General features: G+C 42.9%; 2 protein-coding genes across 7 annotated transcripts in view; one reads left to right on the forward strand and one right to left on the reverse strand.

Moving 5' to 3' along the window:
- On the forward strand, positions 1-11,049 carry LOC310829455 (immunoglobulin superfamily member 1-like). Its single transcript, XM_083707939.1, has 8 exons — positions 1-293; positions 422-457; positions 2,007-2,297; positions 3,233-3,538; positions 4,644-4,934; positions 6,065-6,175; positions 7,295-7,332; positions 8,512-11,049. The coding sequence occupies exons 1-8, from the start codon at positions 131-133 to the stop codon at positions 8,668-8,670; spliced, it is 1,395 nt and encodes a 464-aa protein (XP_083564065.1). The 5' UTR covers positions 1-130; the 3' UTR covers positions 8,671-11,049.
- The window catches only part of KMT5C (lysine methyltransferase 5C), a 21,000-nt gene continuing 6,083 nt past the window's right edge, over positions 10,409-25,325 (reverse strand). For 5 of the 6 annotated variants that reach the window (XM_083707906.1, XM_083707907.1, XM_083707904.1 and 2 more), the window contains 8 exons: positions 24,093-24,239; positions 23,769-23,934; positions 23,100-23,209; positions 21,985-22,148; positions 18,974-18,993; positions 18,427-18,563; positions 17,695-17,879; positions 10,409-16,203 (listed from right to left, as the gene is read on the reverse strand). In XM_083707906.1, coding sequence (XP_083564032.1) covers positions 15,362-16,203; positions 17,695-17,879; positions 18,427-18,563; positions 18,974-18,993; positions 21,985-22,148; positions 23,100-23,209; positions 23,769-23,934; positions 24,093-24,202 — 1,734 coding nt within the window. In that variant the 5' untranslated portion in view covers positions 24,203-24,239 and the 3' untranslated portion in view covers positions 10,409-15,361. The remainder of the gene's footprint in view (positions 16,204-17,694; positions 17,880-18,426; positions 18,564-18,973; positions 18,994-21,984; positions 22,149-23,099; positions 23,210-23,768; positions 23,935-24,092; positions 24,240-25,325) is intronic. The other variant, XM_083707902.1, reaches the window with a different exon arrangement.

Here is a 25,325-nt window from a genome sequence, read left to right on the forward strand (position 1 = left end):
TGCAAGTATATATGAAAGCACATGATCTCCTCCAAGCTGATTTTGCAGAATATGACTGCAGCGTGGAAGGGAAAAAAGGGAAGTGGCTTGCTTGGCACTTCCAGCGCTGCTCAACTGTGCATCACAGAGTATGTGTACATCAAAGGGAAGAACTGTGTTGCAGAGCCATGTTGCAGCCTCCCTCCAAGATCTTCATTCCAGGGACAGCACACATCTTGGGGGACACAGGACACTGGACCACAGGGCTGGGCGCTCTTTCATCATGAGGCTCCCTTTCAACATCCTCTTTATCGGTTGGTATCTCAGATGAAAGGGTGAAGGGACTGAGGGTTGTGCAACGGCCGGGTGGAAGGACCAGAGACCCAGTTGTGGTTCCTGCTGCTCAGCTACATTGCCGCTAATGCGATCATCTCCTTTCCAGGATTCCTGCTGGCTGGACAGTGGCAGATCTCTGGGGGTGAGTCTCTTTGGGTGATAAATATGAACATGGGCCCAGGGGGAGATGGATGGGGGCAGAATGGGAGCAAACTGCAATGATTTCCCCCAACCAAATCCGATTTCCTAACATCTGCATCTGCATAACCACAGAGGCCTACCAAATGTTCCTTGATCTATACAAATATTAAAGGTACAGGAACATCCCATCCCTATTTCTTTCTCTCTCTTTTTTGGTCAAAATGTACATTTATTGATTTTTCAATTGGGTAATTTTTTTTAAAAAAACAACACTTTTAAAAATTGATTATACCAAAAATAAAATTGTAACAATCCAAATGCATATTGATATACTGTACAGTGGAACCTCAGTTGCTGAACGCTTCGGAAATTGAACGTTTTGGCTTTCAAACAACAACCTTGAAGTGAATGGTTTTCCAACACACCTCAGAAGTTGAACAGCTTCCGAGGCGTGTTTCTCCCAATTTTCAATGGATTTTGCCAACTGGCAATTGCGTATCGGTTGTCAAACATTTCAGAAGTTGAACGATCTTCTGCAATGGATTTCTTTTGGCTACTCTGAATCTCGAGATTTCTCCCCACCCCCTCCATGGGTCCTATTCTCAACATTTACAACTGCATATTATTTCATAATCTATATTTTATATCAATCCATATTATCCATGGTATGAACCCCATCCCTATTCCTTTGCCTTTAGACAATCTACACACAAAATGCAATTCCCCCAGTGTAACCTCAGGCTGAGCAATAAGACATGATGGCAACCTTCTCCCTGCACTGCCAGAGGCAGGATACCTCTGAAGAACAGTTGCTAAGAATCTCAAGTATGGCGAATGCTCTGCTGCTCTCAGTCCTGCTCTTGGACTCCCCACAGACATCTGGTTGGCTCCTGGGGGAACTTGCATGACAAAGCTCAAGTAGCTGCTGTAGAAGAGAGTGCCTTCTACCAACTCATTCTGATAGGCCAATGAGGTGGCCATTATAGAGGACAGTCCTCTCTTCGAAAAGCTGTCCAAGTTAAGTTTTGAAAACCATAAGAAAGGAAAGCAGGAGGGGGTCTTGAAGTTGCCCACCCACCATGAGCAGCTGAACAGTGGAATGAGCAGACACACAGCTCACCTGACCACAGTCTTCCTCACTAGGGTGGAAATAATGCATTTTCATTTAAAAATTAGTAGTTACTGTCCTACCTTAGTTCTCGAATGGAATCCGTCCCAGAAGTCTGTTCAACTTCCAAAAATGTTCAAAAACCGAGGCATGGCTTCTGATTGGCTGCAAGAGCTTCCTGCACTCAATTGGAAGCTGCGCTGGACATTCGGCTTCCAAAAAACGTTCGCAAACCAGAATACAGTACTCACTTCTGGATTTGCGGCATTCAGGAGCCAAAACATTCGAGTCGCAAGGCATTTGAGAAGCAAGTTACAACTGTATTTATACATGTGGATTTTCCCATATAAATTAGCATGTGGTAAAGTCAGGGCCTTCTATTGTCTTCCTCTTTGGTGATCCATCTTCCAAATCTCACCTTTGTTCTCCTGTTTCGGTCCAGGACAAACTTACCCTAAACCTTCCATCTCAGTGGTTTCCACAAATGTGGTCAGCCCAGGGGGAAATATCATCTTACGGTGTTCAAGTAAATACCATCAAGATGCATTCTACTATCTTCACAAAGATTCACGAATTACTGATTTAGCAGTTTGGAAGAGCGAGAGGGATGCAGTTGTATTTCAGATTGCCAATGCAAGGGCTTCAGATGGCGGAACCTATACGTGTAGCTATTGCTTACGTTATGATCCACGGTGCTCGTTTCATAGTGATCCTGTCCAAGTCTTCATAAAAGGTGAGAGCCTGGCTTAGCCTTTTTATGCTATTTTCACAACTGACATGTAAGAGGAGGAAAGAGAGAGAGACATTATGCTGGCCATCAGGCAATGGGTTTTTGCACCTGCCTTGTCCCTCCCTCCAGCCCTAGCAGCCTTTTCCAGATCATGACTTTAAGAACAGCAGAAGCAGCTGGGAAGAGAGAACTATCTGACTTAAACAGCTATCTGACTTTTAGAAGATAGCTGAAGGCAGCCCTATTTAGGGAAGTTTTTAATGTTTGATGTTTTAATGTGTCTTTAATATTCTGTTGGGAGCTGCCCAGAGTGGAAACCTAGCCAGATGGGCGGGATATAAAAAACATATTGTTGTTGTTGTTGTTGTTATCAAGAGTTCTCCACTAGTACTAGATATTGCCATAAATTCAACAGAAATGCCATAAATTCAACAAAATCTCTTAACCGGTGTTTTTCTTTGAGGGGGCAAAAAGGTGCAGTACTGCGTGCCCTTAAGTACCTCCAGAAAAAGCACTGAGAGTCTTAAATAAAAATTGCAATCACACAGTTAGATACACATGATATTCAGTGTAGATGCAGATAAGACCAATGATCCCAAATACTTGGTTCTTAACTCTTTCTACAGCGTTCATTGAAATAGGCAACAGAAAAGTACAGTAACTCAGCTTATAAGATTACCACCTAACCTGGCCAATGATGGGTGTTGTAGGCGTGTGGAAGGTGCAAGGTCACCCATCTCTAAACTGAAGTTGTAAACAAAAAACTTAGAAGCATCAAGATCTTATAAACATTTACCCTCGGGATTAAACATCCTCGGGATTTTGCATTCTCCCAGAACCTGCAAACCTCTCCCATATGACAGATTGTTGCCTGGGACTGATTTGAGAAGGCTGAACTGCATCTTTGAAATCTCACCCTTGTTCTCTTCCATGTGCAGGAAATCTGCATTCCAAGCCTTCCATCGCAGTGAATTCATCTGAAATGCTTGCCGAAAAGGGGAATGTCAAAATCAGCTGCAAGGCAGAATACAACTTACCAATGCTGTTCTCTTTGTATATTGAAGTGGGTGCAGATAGGCAGCAGAGAAAACTGACAGAGAAAACAGCAACAAAGGAGGCTGTGTTTGGCTTTGACAGTGTCCAAGAATTCCAAGGGGGTCTCTACCAATGTAGATATTGCTACAAAACAACCTTCATTGAACTGTGCTCAGATTTCAGTGACAGCCGACGCATCAACAGAATAAGTAAGGTTCAAAATACATCCTCCTATTGTGACAAAAGGGTCTGAAATGGGAGTGTTCTGCGTTTTCAACATCTGTACATCCAGTGGAGAATTTGCATAGAATCAAATATTCCAGATTGTCTGGGATTGAAGGAGGGAGTGTGGTGTGCATGGCTCTTGGAAACTTCTGAAGAAAGCTGCAGGAAGGTGTTTGTAGAAGTTCTCGTGTTAAAACAGAAAGGGGTCAAACCATCGCAAGAGGTGTTGAAATTTTGGCAGGTTGGATAGTTACAATGGAATGGTCTCGGTGGTGGGGTGCACATTTTTATTCTTATTTATTTATGATTATTACTTTGGATAGATGGTAGATAGATAGATGATAGATGATAGATAGATAGATAGATAGATAGATAGAGAGAGAGAGAGAGAGAGAGAGAGAGAGAGAGATGATAGATAGATAGATAGATAGATGATAGATAGATAGATGATAGATAGATAGATAGATAGATAGATGATAGATAGATAGATAGATAGATAGATAGATAGATAGATAGATAGATAGATGATAGATTAGATAGATAGATAGATAGATAGATAGATAGATAGATAGATAGATAGATGATAGATAGATAGATGCAGACTAGGAAGGAACCTTTGTCCTTCCAGATGTTACTGGGTCCTAGCAAGTGTAGCCAATGGCATGTAGGTCCGAAACATCTGGAGGACCAATAATTTTCTACAACTGCTCTAGACATTTTTAACTAAAGACAAAACAGTAGCAGTCCCTACTTACAACCTTTTTTTCATAAGCAAAGAGCCATTCTAAGCATTTTTTAATTATGTGTTAAAAGTCAGTTTGTTTTGTTTGTTTGTTTGTTTACTGAATTTATATACTGCTCTATACCCAGAGGTCTCAGGGCGGTTCACAGAAAAAGATCACCACATATAAAATCAAAATAAAGACAGTAACCCAAATAACCCCCCCCAAAAAAGAGCCACATTTTAAAAGGACATAGTTCTAGTTTGCAGATATTTCTGCTGATCTGATCAAAAGCAGCAGAGTGCAGGGGAAGAATATCAAGCCACTTCCCTCCATACCATTCTCACAGTGTTTTATTTGCACCCAGATCCCAGCCTCTCCAAACCCTCCATCAAAGTGCTACCCGACGAACGTATTTTCCCAGGACAGAATATCACCATAGAGTGCCAGGGGCCAGAAGAGGGTCTGAACGTCTCCCTCTACAAATCCGGGGAACTGATAACATCGCAGGTGACGGAGTCAGAGAGAAACAGAGCCGAGTTCCCTTTCTTCAACGTGGGGTTGGAAGACGAAGGAAACTACACCTGCCAATATCACCTCCGGGGAAATCCCTTTGCCTGGTCAGAGGCAAGTAATGCCACGGAGCTGGTTGTAAGAGGTGAGAAGATTGGTTGCGTACTTGTCTCTACCCTGCTGTCCAAGTCTTGCTCCCTGTTGTGTAGGAGGCAGGAGCTTCAAGGGGCCTGAGACTCACACTGCAGGGAGGAGGGAACCAGCTTCTTAGCCTCCATCTGCACCACTTCTCTAAAAGCAGGATCAGAAATGAAACGGGAGTGCGTTCGAAAGGGCATTATTATCATTTGCATCCCATGTTAGTTGCACAGAGTGTCCCAGCTTGACCGGGAGAAAGACTCTCAGGACATTGCTCTGCCTGAGAAGTTAGAAAGAGATAGCCAAACAAAGTTGATTGTCAGATTACTGGTCCTTTTGGCTCAGTACTGTTGACCAGCATGGCCATGGATGATGGGAGCTGGAATCAAATGTATGAAGTTGGAGGAGGCTTGTGGCAGTACAGGTGAAACTCGGAAAATTAGAATATCAATAATATAATAATAATATTAAGAATCTCAGAAAATTACTGTGCTTGATTGGCCAGCAAACTCGCCTGATGCAAAAGGGGCCCAAACCAAGTACTGAGTACATATGCATGCTTCTACTTCTCAGAGGTCCAATATTGCTCTATTTGCAATCCTTATTTTGCTGATTTCATTTAATATTCTAATTTTCTGAGATTGTTAATTTGGGGTCTTCATCAGCTGTATGCCATGATCATCACAATTATAACAAATAAAGGCTTGACATATCTCGCTTTGCATGTCATGAGACTATCTCATATATTAGTTTCACCTTTTAAGTTGAATTACTGAAATAAATGAACTTTTCCACGATATTCTAATTTTCCGAGTTTCACCTGTAGATGAGGGGTCAGCAACACGGTGCCTGCAGTATCCCTTCCCACCCTCCATTGAAATTAGGCTTCCAAAAGCTGTGTCCAGTAGAATAGGTTGCAGTGTGTGCTTGGTTGTGAGCTGCCCATGCCAGTTTCTTATTTGTGTCCAAAAAGGTTGCTGACCCCTACATGGGTTGGACTAGCTGTCTCACAGGGCCCATTCCAACCCTGCAATTCTATGATTCTGACAGCAGGTTTGTTTCAGCTTCTGACACGGCCTGCAGGTGCTAAGTTAAACATCCGCAGTGCTGGCACTCAAGACATGAATTATTTTGCAGATATGCCTGAGAAATCCAAGACAATAATATGGGCCAGCATTGCAGCAGGCCTTCTCCTTCTCCCCCTCCTGCTCCTGCTTATATTTGTACTGTACAGGAAGAGAAGAAAAGGTGAGTGGACCTCTGAATGCAGGAAATTGTTGCTACCTTGAGTTGCACATGTGTGTTTTTGGCCCCATATTAAAGAAGGGTCTTCTTTAAAAGGGGGTTTGTTATACCTGCAAATAAAGTTTAAATGTGAAATTTTAATTCTAGAGCTTTTGCAGCACTTGCCTTACAGTGCAAAGTGCAATCCTGCGCACGTTTAAACTGAAACAAAACTAAGTAACCATTCGGTGATTACTAGTCAATTCTAAAGGTTTAACTCATTTGAAATGAAGTCAACCTGTTGCAAAGACTAATCCTATGCATGCTTCCGCATAAATGTAAAACTTGCCCTCTCCTTTCTCTTGCCAAATTTGTGCACTTTCAACTCATGGTGAAAGCAGCTGTTAGCCAACATGCCATGCTGACTGTGACATCCTTCTCACTAAGCTAAATGAAAGAAGGGAGACAGGAGGCCACTGCCCCCTAGTGCCCGGAAGGCTGAAAGACAGAAAGTGTGAAGGCTAAGCTGTAATATGTAACTGTGTGTTTTTCTACTAAGCAACAGTCCTTCCCTACTCAAAGTTATTTTACTGGCACATCAGTAATTTTTTTCAAGTCTATATAACTCAATAGCATACACTTCCCTTACATTATTGAGATTCAAGTCAGATTTCAGCATGATAAATCAGAATGCTTAATGATATGTGCTTCCTGGGTATAATAGTCACCTGAAGAAAGTTTAATTGCAAACTTTGACTTTAAATTTGACTGGCATTGAATCCATTCCTGTTGCCCAAATATATTTATATTGTATCCATGCATTATATGACTTGGCTTTTATTTATTTATTTTTAGCATTCGTTATTTTTTTTAACAAAACAAATTCATTTATAGAAATGGGAAATTGCTGCAGGGAAATATAGCTGTGGAATTTGTTTATTTTTCCATGGGGGGGGTTACTTTCCATTTCATAAAATTTATAGCATTCCTCACTGGTAATCTTGGAGAATATTTATGGCCCAACAAGCTCCCTCCACTAAGAGGAAGATTAACATTTTGGGGGATGGGGAATTATCAATATTGCTGGTTCTAATTTGAAATCGACAAGGCAGATAATTTCATAATTATCTATCTGATCTACAGGTTCCACTGCCAATGAAATGCCTCAAACAATAAACACGGTAAGAAAAATTCCTATGAACAAACACCTTTATCATGATTGTGAACTTCCTGTTAAGTCCCAACTCTATTATTAGAAAAGCATATGTCTCCATTTTTTATATACAGTATTTAGAAATATTTTAATAGCCCATGTTTCGTGGCCAAGCAATGCCAGGGTACAGTAAAAACATCAGTATCCTATGTGGGAAAGGGCTATTGTGCTCATTCTGCTTGTGGGCATTTGATGGGCAACTGGTGGAAGCAGGATGCTAGACTAGATGGGCTTTTGGTCTGATTCAGCAGAGCTGTCACATTCTTAATTATTCAGTGCCAACCTATCCTTCTTACTGGGGATGAAATAGACATGGGAAACACCTTCTGCAGCCTCTAGCCTTCCAGTTATCTTGAACTATAACTCCCACAGACCCCAGTCAACATAGCCAATATCCAGTTGATGGGAGTTGTAGTTCAAAGCATTTGGAGGACAGTCTGTAGAAGGCTGGACTCGTGTCTCACTCAGCCTGATAGCTGCCTTTGTGGCTGTGCTCAATCTACTATGCATTTTGGAAAGTAGTTTGCCTGCCTGCGCTCTATGCATTCAGACACCCCTTGAGGTATCACTGCCAAACTGGGCATGGCAGTTTCTTAGCCGGAGAAATCAACACTGTTTTCATCAACACTGAGATACCAGGCACCCAGCAGGACTGAACCCTCTTGTTCCAGTGTGGGTGGGTAGAAGGAGAAAGGAGGTGCAGTGTTTCATTCTCACATCCCCCTTCTTAAAAACCTAAACCTTTGCCCCCCCCCCCCACATATTGATTCAGGGCAAGATCTGGATCACGTTTCCTGCATCAGGTTGGGGCCTCTACACAGTCTTAAAATTAACAAATTATATTGTCCATTTAAAAATCTTTGGTTTGTTTCTAAGAATTCCCTGGCAATGCCAGGCACTTTTTCCTAGTAAATAAGTAATGGTCAGTGGCACGAAGTCTCTTGTAACCTAATCTACGATTACATCACGGATATGCAATGGGTCCCTTTTTTGATGCTGCCTGACTCCAACCTTTGACAGCCCTAAGCACCATGGACAATAGTCAGGATGATGGGAGTTGTAGTCCAGCATGATGTGGAGGGGCACAGATCATCTACCCCTGGATTGCAAGCTTAATCTCTTCTCTTTTTTTTGACCCACCCTGTAGGCCCCAGAACCTCACCGAGAAGCAGACCCTGCTGAAGTCTCCTACGCTGTATTGAACCACAACTCACTAAGGACCAAGCGAGCAGCTCCTCCTGCCAGTGTCCCCCAACCTTGTGTCTATGCCACACTGGCCCATGACAAAGTCAGGGAGGGTTGGTAGGCAAGACTTCACAGAGATGCTGCATATGCCCCGAGTTCTGGGGTCAAACATTTTAAGGCTGCTTCATGTGTACAAGCGCTGCTTATTTTATCCACACAATCACAAATGTGGATGTCAGGTGTCGTGGGGAGCTAGCCAGGGGTCAAAAGCTGTGGCATCTGTTACAGTGGTCAGAGTGTTTTTTGACTCTGCAATGTTGACTTTATGCTCTATCCCTGGAATGCAACCCATGCGTAAGTTGAGAGTCGGCTGTATTACATATGTCTATGTTATTTAAAAGCAGAGAAAGATCCACATATGGGTGTTGGGCTGAGAGAAAGAGCCTACAGCAGCTGGACTCCATTCCAGTTCCCCACAAATTCCATTTAAAGTGAACACCCACCTTTTTCATAGCCAAATTAACACACAAAAATGGAATTCCGCTTATCCAAACTGAATCAGAGCCACAAGATACATGGTAGTTATTGTGTCTCATAAGTATGGACTATTTCTTTCTTATACAATAAAAAAGTGCTTAATTTAGTGTGATTTTGTTGTAGTTTAGGTAGCATCCAATATAAAATACCTGCCATGTCATTTTCCCAATCACATATTGTGTGGTTACAAATTTCAGTCGTCAACAAAAAACTCACAAGATGCTTTGGTGCAGAAGAAAGACCTCTTCTCTGGCAGCAATGTACGGTACTTTTGTACATGAAACAAAGAAAAGTGAAACAGCTTTTCAAATGGTCCAACGGCACCCTCTACTGGACTACTCTGGAATAACATGGCTGTATTACAGGTGCACATTTTATTTAAAACCTGAAAGTTGAAAAGGCATCAGAAATATTTGCATTGTTGTGAGTTTGTGAGTGCCATACAGCTATAATCTCTGGATCCAGCAAGTGTTAGAAATGAATCAAGCCTCCTGAACTCCTGGATCCACCAAGTGTTAAAATATAAGCCATGCTAGGAATGGACTAGGTTTCTATTTATTTACTTACCTATGTCAAAGATTTATGTTTCACTTTTCAACTGCAGCGCTCAAAGAAGCTCATATCAAACGTAAATATGGTGTCTGCAAACCAAGCATTTAAAAAACAGAACAAGCCCAACCAATGCAAAAGGCAGCATCTGACATTGTCTTCCCCTCCCTCTCCTCCTTGCATCAGGAGAGTTGGCAGTAAATAGCCAAATGGAGGAGACAGTTCAGATGCTGCAGACAACTACCTCTCTCCACTCTGCTATTCCTAACTTGAAATGACAGTTCCTATGACCTGGGGCTAAGAAGTCATCAAGGACTGCTTCATATAGCAGCCTTAGTTGCCAAAAGAAACTGTTGCTCGCAGCTGAGCTAGGCAGGTGAAGATACTTCCTTGGCTGCACATAGAACAATCATTTATCTATAAACAAGGGGAAAGTCCAAGCTTTTAGAGTCCAAGCTTCTTAGAATTTTATGGAGTAAAGATGCAAGTGGTGAGATGATTGGTAGTTTATTTTAAGATGCTTTTCTCATTTCCATTTTTATCTTTTTCCCCTCTTTCATTTGAATGCAGAAGAGTCTGGTGTTGTTGGGCTTGTAACCAGCGCACCATTGCCCACAAACTGAAAGGTGCTTAAGAGTTACAGGGTTTTCTGGAAGTAGGGAAGTAATACGCCAAGCCTGCTAGTTCTTGTCATTCAAGCTTAGTTTACTGGGTCCATTTTCTTGTGTTTTTTTTTAAAGCATTTATTGATCTTCCATTGATCAACCAGTCCATTTTTTAGAAAAGCATTTATTTATTTTTACCCTTGGAGAATGCCAGGCTTAAGACAAATGAACCATGACTTTTGAAATGATCCAATACTCTGGAAACAACTGTTAACAGCAAGTGCAACTACAATCTCCTCTTGCAAATGACCTGCTCATGCACTAAGTGCCACATCACCAAGACAGAGGAATAGCTTTAAAAGACTTTATTCCAATCAAGTATTTTAAAAAGTATTACGCTCCCCTAATACACACATACACACACCAGGAAAAATACAAAACCACAAGTTTCTGCCTTCACGCCCCTACAGGATACCGGCCTGATCACGGGGATAGGAACTACCCTGAGGCCTCAAGCTTCCCACTCCTGGAGTCAAGAGCACCCTCCAACCACCCTCTCCAATATAGCACTATTAAAAAGGCCCCCTTCCTCCCCCACCCACTCCCAGTTCCTAAGCCAGGACTGTACATGTTCCAACATCATCCTGCACATGCCAAATCTGAGACTGGGTGCAAGCCGAAATCTTCCATGGAAGTTTCTAGCCCTTAAGGCTGTGATGACAGGTTTGAAAGTATGTGAAGTATCAAAAGCCAGAAAGGTGGAGTGGGTGGGAGGGAGCCTATTCAAAATTTCCAGTGACCGTACACAGTCCAGACCAACAAAACAGAAACAAAGTAACAGTAGGAAAACGGGATCTTCACAATTTATACAGGTTCAGAGTTTGGTTTATGTTGGCCTAGATATTTGTCTTATTGCAGAGTACACATAGCCCTGTTAAATACACTCCAGCATCTTCTTTCCTGTGAAAATAAAAAAAAAATCCAGACTTGCCCAAGTTCATTATAAAAAACTCTAATCCTAAAGTAAACGAACAAGTGCTGGAAAAGCCCTAAAAAGCAGTGGGGAAATTAGGAGGAGGCAGGTAGAGCAGTGACATACGCTTCACTTTAGTTGCTGTATAGTATGGCATGAGCAATCCATTCCCTTATAAAGGAGATTTTGAGCTGGAGTTAGCAGCTCTCTTGCCACAAGAGATAAGTTCTATAAATGACACACTGCAGTTCAAAACTGCAAATATTAGAGCAGATGGTGATATTCTAAAGCCCTCCACCCCACTACTCCCTGAGGAACCCGGCCATCCAGAGACCTTTCCCAGTGCCTAGCTTATTTATTTATTAAATTTATATACTGCCCTTCATCAAAAGATTTCAGGGCAGTTCACACAGTTTATTCATCCTCCATTCCTGGCAAGGGTCAAGGTGCCTTGACACCTCCCTGAGCACAATTTTAGGGGAGGTGGGGTCTTCTTTTGAAAAGACGACAGATTGGCTCCAGGCCAAAAGCATGCTTTATAAACCTTAAAGAGGATGGAAGAAGCAATGCTAACATACAAGGGTGTGTTGGTGTGTGTGTGAAGAACGAAGTATGAAGAGGCAGAATGACAAGGGCTGGCTATGACAAAGTTTTTTATGGGAATGAGACAGAGAAGCTGTTTAAGATGGGATGCAAGAGTCAAAGAAAACTGGGTTCACCACTCTGAGGTTTAAAGGCAAGAAGCAACCCTCCACCCGTGTGAAAGCCATGGAGAAAAGACTCAACAGACACAGGACTGAAAGCAAAGAAGATCACAGACAGAGCCTAAAAGGATGACTTGATGCTCCCCCTCTCAAAGCGAGGTAGCTTAAAGAGTAAATCCACCTTAAAAGATGGGTAAACATGAGGCACCAACAGGTGAAAACTGAGCCCCAGCCTGTCCTTCAACAGGAGCATTCAGTGTCCTGGCTAGCAACATCCACCCTTCCCACCCCAAACCTTTCCCTAACACAAAGCCTTTGATCATCTCACCCCCTTCCGTTCTCTTTCCCCACCCCACCCCACCCCAGCAGTACTACCTAATGGCTGTGCACTAATCTGCTACTATTAACAAACATGGAACAACACAAACTGACAAGAGTAGCAGACAGGGAAGGAAGCATGGGTGCTCCCAGCAGCAAGGGCCAAAATCAGCTGCAGGGGGCAAGAAAAAAGATCACCTTTTAGCACAAACAGTGATATACAAGTGAAAATACACGTCTCGTAATATTCCTCAGTATTATTACTGTAAATGTTTGGTAGTTTGTTCTGATGAATAATACTCTTTCTCCAAACAAAAGGATTACTATCTCATAGTAACGTGAAAATTTGGGTCAAGACTATTGGCACAGAATCACATATCAGCACAAAATGAGCACCATAAACCACATAACTTGCACCACAAGTCACTGTACCTAAACAATTAAGGATAAGGATAAGGATGATGATAATAATTTATTAGCTGCCCATCTGACTGAGTTGCCTTCAGATGTCTCCTAAAAGTCAGATAGTTGTTTATTTCCTTGACATTTAACAGGAGGGCGTTCCACAGGGTGGGCGTGACTACTGAGAAGGCAGGTAGTTACTGGGATTGTTTGTCCACAACAAACAAAACTGGTATTAAACAACTAGAGAAGTTATGGGGGGAAATGTCTGAAATATGTATTAACACACATAAAGTGAACTGGAGAGAGCAGAAAAAGATGTGCAATTTCAGCTGTATATCAACTGTTTTAATGAGCAACACACTATCAGTGTGCTTTGACAGACCAACACTTTACAGCTCTACTTTGTATATACATATGTGAAGTTCAAGTTGAGTGGAATAGAGAATGTGCACAAAGGCAACTTTGCAGATTTATATGAATGATGGTGGAAACAGCTCAAATTACCAGCATAAAGAGGGTATATGAAAGAGAGTGTTGTTTATATTACCTAGTTGTGCAAGTTTCTCTTATGTTTTTGTTTATTTAACAAAATTATCATGCCTTCACATGAATATGCAGTTGCAAGTATCTACCAACATTCTCCACAACACAGATAATGGACTCCCTCTCAGATCCATTAATGAAAATGCTCATGACTGAATGTCTGTGGATTTTCAGCCTTTTTGTTGTGAAGGAAAATACCCTTCTCCATAGCTAAGTCCTCACACAACCAAGTTCAGAATATTATCCCTGCACTATAAATACAATTTCCTTATTGTCACAGAATGAGCAGCTACAGCTCCTTCTAGCTGCAGTTGTGCTTTTGAAACTCTCACCTACAAATGCCTAAATATCACTTTAAAAAAAATCAGTACTGGTACTTGGCAGAACAATTAAAAACAGAAGGTCTGGATTATAATATATATCCAACACGGATACCAAGCAAAACTCTAGAAGCAGCTCTAAAAACAGATTTCTCTGTTTCAGAGCTCAAAAACTCATCCAGAAGTCAGATCCTATCCACAGTTAGAAGGAACTCTCACCAAATTAAAAGGACTTGCTCCCAAGTGTGCATAGAATTGCAGCCTTAAACAGCGGTGACTCACAGATGCACACCTATCTCTTTCAGAAGCTATATGGAAAAGGCATTAAGACTGAAATGCACCAAGTTGGAAACAAAACTGACAAAGAAGGGAGAAAAGAGAAAGTTAAACAGGTCCTGCTGATTCCTGGCTATGGATTTTCCAAAGTCAACACCACAAATCTTGCTATGAAGATGGCTGCAAAATGAAGCAAGAATTCTCCAAAAAAGACTGGCTGCAATACAGCCCACCTGTTGGCTTCTCATCTTCAGCTAATCTTCAACTAGATTTCTAAGTACCCCGCTGAACGTAGCTCAGAAAGAGGCTGGAAATCCCAAGAACTGCCAGACAGGACCACAGGTCAAAAATACAGACGATCTATTTACTGTACTGCAATGACATTTGAACTGAACCCAACCACTACTAGACGAGTAAGAACCATTTATCCAGTCCAAGCCAGCACCTCACAGAAGGAAGGTCCTTTATCACAATGCCCCTGAGCCAAGGAATCCTCTGATCAGAGCTAGGAAAGTTCAATTATTTCATTCTCTACCACTTGACTACAGTGTGAAATATTTGCATAAAATTATCAAACTCACTGGTATTCTAAAAAAACCATTTAACCCCAGCCATATCTAAGTATAAAAACATGAATACCTTAAAGGTCAGTAACAGTGTAAAAAGCCCCAGTACACATTCATTGAAAAGCCCCAGCAGGGAGAAGAGACAAGACAGACCTGACTAATACAAAAGTAGCTTTAAAAACTAGAAAATTGGATGTCTTATAACAGTAGGCACCTAAAAAGCAGTTTGGGGGAGGGGGTAGAAAGTGAGAAAGAGGAGAGAAGAAAGAGTAATTCCCTAGATAAACTTGTTTAAGCAAACAGCAGTCATCAGGCTAAATGGGCTGAATAGGCATGGGTTGCATGAGCATGTGCACTTCTGGTTGCTGGTTTTCTTACAAAGAATTAAAGAGGCTTCCCTGATTAGATGTAGGCTTCCTTTACCCGCCAGTCATTTCACTCTCACCAGCCTCACAACCTCCTTAGGGGCAACAAACAGCAAAAGCACCATGTGTGTCTGTAGTTCCATGGTTGAACTGCTACAAACTAGAGCATTGGGATACCTGGAGTCAAAAGGTGAAAGGAGCCTGGGAGAAAGCAAGCGGAGTTCCATGGTAAGATGACAGGGAGAGTCAATCCCAGACATCCATGCAGCCTGCTATATGGCTTAAGTTTCAGGGGTAATGGATCAAGGTTGGCCTGGTTGTGGTGCTTCTAAAAAGGAAAGTGAGAGTACAAGTGTGATGGAGGGAGCACCCTGGAAGGAGGAAAAACGGAAAGTAAATCTGCTTTAGAACAAGAGGAAATGGAACACACGGTGTTGTTAGCACAGATATATCCTTGAACCCTTTGTGAGCATCACAACAGAACAAAAGCGATGGTTTCTCACCCCCATACAAGGTGATTGGGACAAAGATGAAAAAGTCAACAGATGCTTTCAGGCAAATTCTGGTTGGTGGGTTTTGCCCTGGCTTATCAAGGATCAAGCTTCCGCAAGCAGCTGAGGGAGCCTTAGCAGGACCTGGAGACCAACTAGATCAAGATAACTCCTCACAGGAGTTGGAGGCCACTTCAAGGTTGATGGAGCCGTGGCTTACGACCAGTCGAAACCGCTTGGGTGGCACAAAAGGGGGAAAGGAAACAATTTGCTTTGGGGGATGCTGCTCCTCTGACAGCTCCTCCTTCCCCTTGTCTGGAGGGGGCTGCTGCCAGTACTGCCTGCCTCTAAAGAGGGGGGTCTCCAAGCGGACATGAGCATACTGGGAAAGTTTGGGGTCTACTGCTGATAGTGAGACTTGGGGTTTGGGCAACTCCCAAGTTTGGCGTCGGGTCATGCTCCTTGTTCTGCATAAGACCTGGCCGGAGGAGGAAGAGCCTGTAGAGCCAAGGATCTCTTGGTCCCCTGAGTATAGTTCCCCAGATCCTGATCCATGAGACCCCATGATCTCAGCAGGGATCTTCACATCTCCTGTGTAGTGCTCCTCAGCCCCATGGCTAAACTCCCCGTTGCTGCTATGTGGTTCTCTCTCACCAATCCCACGCACCGCTTCTCTGCGCAAGCCTTCCCAGTGCAGGGGAACTCTCTTGCCAAGATTCACCACCAAGTCGCTCTGGTCTGCCCAGCTCGGGCTCTCAGGTCTATTGTACGTCCTTGTGAAGAAGCAGCTTTGCTGGGTCTCAAAGTGGCTGCTCTTCCTGCGCGAAGAGCGGCGGAGATGTGATGCAGGGAACATGGAAGGAGGGCAGCGTTGCAGATGCACCAGTGGCTGCTTACTGAGTTTGCAGCTACGTGCTGTGCAGCCCAAGCAGTTGTGCAGGGGGATACATAAAGGCTTTAGTATCCTCAGGTACCAACGAAAGGCGGATCTGCGGAGAGCAGCTGGAGGAAGAAAAGGGAGGTCAGCCCTAAGAGCAATGCTCCCCACCACACCATCCATCCCAAGCTGTAACCTATTTAAGCAGTGGTGCCACTGGACCCTTTGCCTGAAAAGTACCTTTAAGAGTTAAATTGGACACCTCAGTAGAGGTGATGCTGCAAGTCATATGCACAGTACATGGGTTTGGGCAATACGATACCATCAGCTATCATTACAATAGGGGCCCCCTCTGGAAATGTGACCACTAATTAAAACTAGCTTAAGAGTGAGTGTCACCACTTGTCTCTGCAAAACAAAATCCATGAATTGCAGTTGCTCTGGAACTCTTGTTTTTGAGGGTATATAAACTCTAGGCTTCACAGATACTTCTGGTACTACACGGTCACCTTGACTTGCTGAAATCACTCTTGCTGCCTGCACAGAACCCAGGGTCTGACTGTTATCACCCTGTTTGCTGAAGTAGAGATTCTGGTGCCAGCTGCTCAGAAGTCCCTTTTCAGGGTTCTGGCTTGTCTGTTTGTCCCTTTATTTCCTACCTAATCCAGGAGCTATATGGCCCAGTTCCACTTCTTCAGGATTGTCTACCAAGGCTGGGAAATTTATTTCTTGCTACATATACTATAATCTGGAGATCTTTCCTCTACAAAATGTAGCCTCCACATTTGCTCCCTCTTCCTATCTTCAGTGCTGTGTGTGACTGTTTTAGAAGCCACCTCCTGGTACTCCCTGCCCAGTTATGCATTACTGAGACCTGCTCTGACAAGTGGGCCCAGAGAGAAAGAGCAGGCTAGTGCACCTCCAGTTTCTCACTCCTCCTCTTACACCCTGTATCCTTGCTTCTTCTTGTATCTATGTCATGTGTGTGTGTGTTAGCTTAGTCATGAATACTTAGCTAATTCTCCCAAACCAAAAAAAATGTGTATATTGTTGCTGAGCTATTCCCCACTGCCAAAATATACACATCATTAGGTGTTCCCCATTGAAGTGTTGCAACTGTATATTTTGATTCTCCGTGTGTGTGTGTGTGTGTGTGTGTGTGTGTGTGTTTACACACACACACACACACACACACACACACACACACACACACACAAATACACTAAGCACCCCATTTAAAAAACCTGTGTGAATGTTTAGTTGCTGGGTAAATCTACTAAGATGCATTATTGCCACTGTCTAAAGGCCCTAATTCATGAGACTCACAGAACGTGTGGATGTGAAACATGTGTCTACCAAAGAAGATTTATTAACACCACTTCAACTCAGGGGAAAGCGCTACTCTTTTTCCTCGCCACACAGATCACTGTAATAGCACTGGAGTAATTTTTCTTGTGCTGAATTTGATGAGGCATGAGAGGGAGAAAATGGGTGCAAACTAGCAGGCTCATCTCTTTTGCAAGGCTACATTGAGCAGATGCTCAAGCCACATGTTACCTTACAGAACTGCAACCCACAAAATCTTGTTTCAGCAAGTCAACCCTTATACATCTCACCATGTATTTTTGCTTTCCTGCGCCGGGCCTTGCATCCCACTTTCACACTGAGTCGGGCCAGCTTGTATGACGGACGTTTCCACCGCTGTAGACGGCCATCTGTCTCTCTGAGCAGATAGTTATCATTGATTGAGGTAGATTGTGGAGGTGTTTGATTCAGGAGGCGGTAGGCTCCTTCCCCCTTCCTGAAAGAGGAAACAGTTGATAATTGGGTGAGGTGTAACTGCACAATATGGTGTGTAACTGCACAATAGTGGAGCTCTGCATTTACTAAGCAGTTCACTCTGGCTTGTATGTATGTGTATAAATGTACACACACACACACACACACCCTTGAAGCCTGGTTTTACAAGAAAACCAACAATAAGAGAAAATCAAGACATAGCAACCATTATAGGCTTTTATGGAAGGAGGAAGGAAAAAGGGACAGGTGACAAATGAGATCATTCACTGATCTCCTGTGGAAGAGTATGTATAATATCCTCCCCCAATCCTTAGGTGCTGCTGTTGCTCTTTAAAAGGTTATGTGACGGCCCAGTAGGAAATAGCTGCCATCCAAACTGTGCTACCTAGCAACCAACCCCAGGAGCGCTCCTATCCCTTGAGGATGGAGCTTCTCTGAGCAGTTGGGCAGTCTGCAACTCACAGGCACGGTAATAGTATCAAACCACTAGAAATACCACCCATTCCCCAGCTGAGATTCCTTAAGACTTCACTGCCCACAGCCTTCACCTTTCACAAGTGTAGCATTCGCACAACTCATTGTCCTCTCCAAAGAAGCCGTCTCCATAGAAGCATGTGATCTCATCATCTGGCTCAATGTCCCGCAGCACCTTGACACAGGCAGTGTTCCCATCCATTGGGACAAACTGCAGTACAGAGACAAACAATGTACAAGGGGAAGGAACAGCAGGAAACAGGGAAAAAACCCAGAAATGTAGAGGTTCAGGATGCTCTCCGGGGGTGTGTGGAGGGAGACAACAAGCAGACTCCTCCTCTTTCCTCCCTCTCAGAAATCCCAAGTGACCCAGCTCTTATTTTCACAAGACTCTATTTGCAGACACAGAAATTCCTGACACTGGGCTTCTAGGCACTTCTCAGAAACAGCACGCTAGTATGAAAAGAGGCAAAGAAATTTATTTTTTTCTAGACCTGAACTATGGGGAATGAGGGTCATGCTTCTAGCCTTTATGATGGTGAAGCAATGTACCAAATGCGAAGCCTCAGAATTTTAAACAAGGAGTGCCACCTCTACTAGCAATAAGCCAAAATGACTTACCTTACAATTGGGCCTGCAGTCTGAGAGGTTCCACGGTGAGGGACAAATTATATGGGGTGGGGGATAGGCAGTAGTGGAGAGAAATTTTCAAAAAAAAGCAGAGACAAGTTATAAAGATAGTCCACTTGTTCAGACACTATTTACATTTCAGCAACAGGCTAGAAGAGAAAAAGTATGCTGCTGCTTTTTAACAATGCATCCTGCTTTCTCTCAAAGCAATTACAAGTTGGGGTAAATTATCATTTCACTAATAACCTAATTTCCTTCCAGCCTTCAGTGTCAAGAAATAACACGGCAGCATTCATTAAGTTCCCAGCCAGACACCAATCCATGTACCAGTCACACTGAAAGCTGCTTCGCTTCAGGAGGGTGACTGCATCGTGTGCCCTCAAATCATGCCCTGGCAGGTGTGGGGTCTAAACGTAGTACCCCAATAAGCGCTCTCACTTTTTTCTGAAGGCAAGCTTCTAAGCTTTCTAGCCTTCTAAGGTTGTGAAGATTAGCTTGATGCTCCTGCTGAAATCCCAAAGCCTCTGGGAAATGGGGAGCTGAACAAAACAGTGTGCTTCAGAGAGGGAGGAGACTTTCAACTGCACTGAGTAGGATTTTTCTTGCCTTCTACAGAGAACTAAATCCAGTTTCAGTGATCACATGATCTTAGTTACCTGAAGTCCAGAAAAGGGTAGGCTTTTCAGCCATTAATAACTCTTGGGGAGGGGAAATAAGTTTCCATTCGAGGTCACATAAATGGGGTGCTAAAATAAGCAATCTAAAAAACTAATTCTTACTGGCCTTTTCATGAAGGGACCCAACATAGCTCAGTGAAAGTTCCAGGTTCAGTCCCTGGTACCTCCAGCTGGAAGGACCAGGTAGTAGTAGATGGTGGTAAGAACTCTGGAGAACTGTTGTCAGAGTAGACAATGCTGGGACCAATGATCAAATAGTCTGACTGCTATAAGTCAGCTTCCTATGGAATGTACCAACTGATTGCACCCTAGACTTCACTGGAATGACTACTTTTCAATTAATTCCAACAAAAAGCCTACCAACTTGAAAGCTAATTAAAAATACATATAACATCTTAAGCAAACCTGTTCCTACACCCCACTTATCTTAATACTCATTCCCAATCCTCCTTACATTCTTCCTGTACTCGCCAAAATAGACAGAATCCTTAGGAAGTGTATACTAAAAATCAAATTACCGTATTTTTCCCTCTATAACACACAGATTTTTTCTCCTAAAAAGGAAGGGGAAATGTCTGTGCGTGTTATAGAGCGAATGTGTGGTCCCTGGAGCCGAAAAATCAGGCAAAAATCAAATCGCGCTTCACGGAGAAGGGAAACCTGAAAAGAGGAAGCGCTGCTTTCCTGCATTCTGCCTCAGGGTCTTACTGCCCACCCTCCTCTGTTTCGTTGCTGTGTTTGCTGAAACGGAACAAAGAGCAGGGAAAGCCCCTCCCCTCCAGGCAAGCAGAGGGGAAAGCAGAGTGCTGCTGAAAACATGCAGGAGGGAGAGGGAGAGAGAGAGAGCACGCGAGCTGGCTGGCTTGGGTGGGTAGGTGAGGGAAAACTTTTGCCTTCCTTTCCTCCCTCCCGTTATACCCCTCTCCTGCATTCTTAGCCAGCTGCTTCTCTGCACACCCCTCTCGTGCTCCTTGTCCGTTCTGTGTTTTTCCTTCCCTCCCCACTTAAAATGTGGTTAAAAAGCATGGATCCACATGGATCCTCAGGATCTTTGCATTGGGTCACCCCAAATTCACCATCAGATCACATAGCATGTCCATGGCTACAGCCTGCCCCCCCCAAATCACGCACCCACTGTTGCCTGGGGCTGCAATGGTGCAAAAACGTGGTTACAAAGCATGGATCCACAGGGATTCTCAGGATTTTTGCATTGGGTCACCCCAAATTCGCCATCAGATCACATGTCTGTGGCCACAGCATGAAGCACAAAAATGATACATCCACTGTTTCATTCAGAATGTTTTTTCCCTTGTTTTCCTCCTCTAAAAACGATGTGCATGTTATGGTCAGGTGCGTGTTATAGAGCGAAAAATACGGTATGCACCAGATTTAGAAAAGGAACCTTTTACAAGCAGCTTGGAATGAGTACTGGAAACTTTATTCGATCCTCTCTATTACGGATTGGTTTCTGGTGGGTCCCACAAGCTGCTAAGATTGAAGTTATTGGTTTTTTTGTTTGCCTTTACAAACTTTATTGAAAAATTTAAAAACAATTATGAAACAAAAAGTGTTGTCTTCCAAGACAAACACATGGAAGTTTGATAAACTCAACTGAAGGAATTGAATATCTGTTCTTTCTGATTTAGGCAGTTAAACAGACACCTTTGAATTCAATATTTTAATTTGCACTATAATGAGATACTCTACGGACATACATTGGTTTAATTGTTTTCTTCAGTAAAAGTATTTTAAAAAAACAATTTGTTGCAATTTCATTCCATACTGAAAGGGACTTTCTGGTGTTAATCTGGGACCTGCTATACCTACACATAAATCACATCCAGCAGTTATGGTATGTTTCATGCACACAGGAAAGCAACTATGATGGATCTAAATGGATGACACTACGCCATGTCTGGATTTCTTCTGTAGAAGCTACTTGGACCTTTGCACATTTATTTACTGCTTTTAATAACACTCATGGAGACCTTGGTATTATAATTAGAGCAGCAGAAAAGCAGCCATGTTGCCTAAACAAAATGTAAATCAGCACTGGAAGTGTGCAAAAGTTCCCCAAGTAGGAAACTGCTAATACGGCAGGGGTCCTGGTTCCTCATTCCCCCACCCACATCAGATAGATTATGGTAATTCATAGTCTACATTGTATGCCCACATGAACAGTAAAATTAATGGAAAAACTTAATGCAGAGATGGAGTCAAAGGGCTGCAGGGCACTAGAACTCTGGGAGGTGCAGAAGTTATGAGAAGGTCTGTGGAACAACAATTCAGAGGCAGAGCCAGGACCAGCTGCACATTTCCACATACCATGATTAATGAAGGCTGCAGGCCCCAGCCATAGCTGGGCACACTGTTTGCGTGTGGAATACATGATGCTGAAGTCATTTTCACCAGTCCGCAGGAGACTCTCGTCTGGCTCTGTTAGCTCTGTAATATAACCCTCCAGGAGCTCCAGTTTGTCATTCTTTTTCCTTATAGGCAGGGAGAAAGACACAAGCATCATAGATTAGCTGTCATGCTCCCCATAAGTGTACAGTAGGTGAGGATGGTGGGCAAATTTAAGTTCACTTTACTGAATATTAGTTCCCTCCCTGCATTATAGATTGGGAATACAGTGGTACCTCTGGTTGCATACTTAATTCGTTCCGGAGGTCCGTTCTTAACCTGAAACTCTTCTTAACCTGAAGCACCACTTTAGCTAATGGGGCCTCCCGCTGCCACACGATTTCTGTTCTCAACCTGAAGCAAAGTTCTTAACCCGAGCTACTATTTCTGGGTTAGCGGAGTCTGTAACCTGAAGCGTATGTAACCTGAAGCATATGTAACCCGAGGTACCACTGTAGGGCCTTTTTGAGAACTTTTCCCCAGAGAATCAACAGCTCATTGAGCCTCCAGAACACCAACAACTTCTGTCCAAGAGGGAGATAGCCATACATGTTACCAACAGTGCAAAACACTAGAAAGTTTCTACACCCCTGCTTGCATTCTACCTGCATTATTGTTGTTGTTGCTCTATTTAGTTTACTAAGAGTTCAGGATTTCATTGGATGGAGTGGGGTGCCCCTGGGCTCCTTGCGCTGCACATCTGCTTAAGTCACTTTGACACTTTGTCAGCTGGGGCAACTGCTAGCCAAAAAGATCCTCCTGGTGGTTTTTTGTGCCAGCTGGAAAGCTTTTTATTTTCCCAGGACTTAAAAAAAAATGTTTTAATTTAAACTTTTAGAATTGTGTTAAAATACTATTGATATTGCTTGTGGGTTTGAGATGGTTTTTATTTTCTGTTGCATTGTTTGTTCTTGTTTTTATGATTTATAAATTGCATTTCAATGTTTTCATCATTACTGTAAGCCATATAAGGTTACATAATACTAGCGAGTGGAAGGGTGTTACATGGAAAGGGTGTCCAACCACCACCACCCTACCATGATTTTGTAGCGACCACACGGGCACCATTTATTTCCAGGGAATACCGGGTACAGCGCTTGATGGCAAAACCACTCTCAGGAAGGAAGATGCGAAGGTAACGAAATATCTGTAGAAAAGAGATAAACAATTGGCTGCTAGTTAGTAATTCTGGCTCCCTGCTTACCCCCTCATCAGAAGTCTAGCCAATGCTTCTCCTAAGAACCAAGGAGCTATCATAGTCTTCCTACCCATCAGCCAGAGCAAAAAAAGGATCTGATGGGGAGTGGGGCATTAGAGAAAGTGCTTCAGAGAAGAACAGACAGCCAAAACTGCCACTCATATTATTTTTTTAAAATCCACATTTAAAAGGGAAACTGCAACATAAAACTGCTGGAGGGATACATCAAGAATTTCAATGTTATCACTTGTGGAATGTCTGGACTAATTGACCTAGCAGTGTCAGCAGGTATGTGTCATGAAGAACTATTTTGAGGATTAGCATTGCTAATTAATGACCTCTGTCTGTACTCCATATCCCTTTTGGTGTAAAGGTTCATGTGAAATACGACCCAAGGGCTCTTTCACATATCTGAAGCAAAAACAATCCCTCCCATGCCCACTTTCAGATTTTGACATCTTTCTCACCCTCCCTCTCCCGAAATAGCAAAGAGGTAAAAGAGTTGTACATGAGTCTTGAAGGCAGCCTCCTGCTGACGGCTCCGCTTCGCAAAGTACTGGCAGGCCCATCCACCTTGCATCAAGGCCTGATATGCCATGTCTAGGTCCTTGCGCTTCCGGAAAGCTTCTACTGCTTCCCGCAAATGGTGCTTTCTTCTGATGGCTGGGAGTGGGCTGAAGGGATGAGAAATAGAGAGGAGTTGGGTTTGCTTTGAAACACACTGCTTTCCTTATCCCCCTCAATCCCAAGCCTTAGCACTCCCCTTCAATTTCTATTTTGCCCTGTGTTGCAAGTGGAATCTTCTTGAGTCTTTGAGACCTTAGGCCCTCACCTTACGTTCATCTTATGGGTCTTAAAGCCGAGGTAGGAGTCGAGAATTAGTGTTGTAGCTAGATCATCAATTTCACATAGCTCCTTGGCAGTCACACGAGTAGAACCCATCTTCCTTCCAGAACCATGCTGTACTCAGCCGTGCTACCTGCAAGAGAGGGGGACAGTCAAAGATGTGTACACACGCAGGAAAGCTGGAGTCAGTGTGTAATCCCCACTCCTAGTTACCAAAATTCAGATTAAAGAAGGTAATGAATTATGCAGAAACATGTTTCAACCCTAAACCACATCTGCATTCTCTGAAATCTTTGGTTTCCCTATGCATGTGCATGCAGATCTGCCCCCAGGTTTATTTAAATGCACATTATTCTTTTTCCAATATGCTCATGACATTAATATAACATTCGCAGTAACCACTTTTTTTGCTATGTACTGTAAACTGTAATCATTATAACTGAACTACAAGCTCAGCAAGACTTTATTTACATTTGTAATAAACCACAAAATTAGATTGCGTTGGGCTAATCTTTATTCAACAAAGTGATTAACGAAAACATGTTTTTAATGGACTGGTCTTTCTGCAATCATAGTATTTTTTTACAGAAAAGTCTGCATGTGACACTTATTAAAGCCACCCTATTTAAATGGGAGCTCATATAAGAGACTTGATTAAATCCACCATGCCAGGAATTCTGTCTCCAATCTATTCAATCCAACCTCATATCTATGTTACCTCCTCACCCCAAAAATCAGCTTTAAAACCTCCTACTCAAATATTTTTACTTTCCAAAAGTTATATTTCTACACAGCCCCTCTTGTAAACACTGAATACTTAACTTTTTCCAATTAAAAAAGCCGACAAAACCATACTACAATAAAATATATCACTCCAAAAAACCCTGAAATCACTAAACCTCACATACTCTCAAGATACACAAAATGGTTGTATACTATAGTCAACTCTAGAACATCAGTTGTCCAGAACTTTCTGTGGGAATATGCTCCTCATAGCAAGGGTCACTAAATGTATTTAGCCAACATCAATCCAACCTCACAAGAAGGAATATCCAACGGATCTCCCTGGAAAGAGGCATTGTTCACCAGGGGCCTACAGATATTAGCTTGATTTACTAGCCTGACTCATTCCTACCCCAAATCCTCTGGCACATGCAGAGGGCTTAAAGAAGGGAAAGAATTTCCCTCATTTGTGCTTGGGCACAGAGAAATTAGGAAG

Source organism: Podarcis gaigeae (assembly GCF_964106915.1).
Source record: "Podarcis gaigeae genome assembly, chromosome: 13".
NCBI classification, from domain to species: Eukaryota; Metazoa; Chordata; class Lepidosauria; order Squamata; family Lacertidae; genus Podarcis; species Podarcis gaigeae.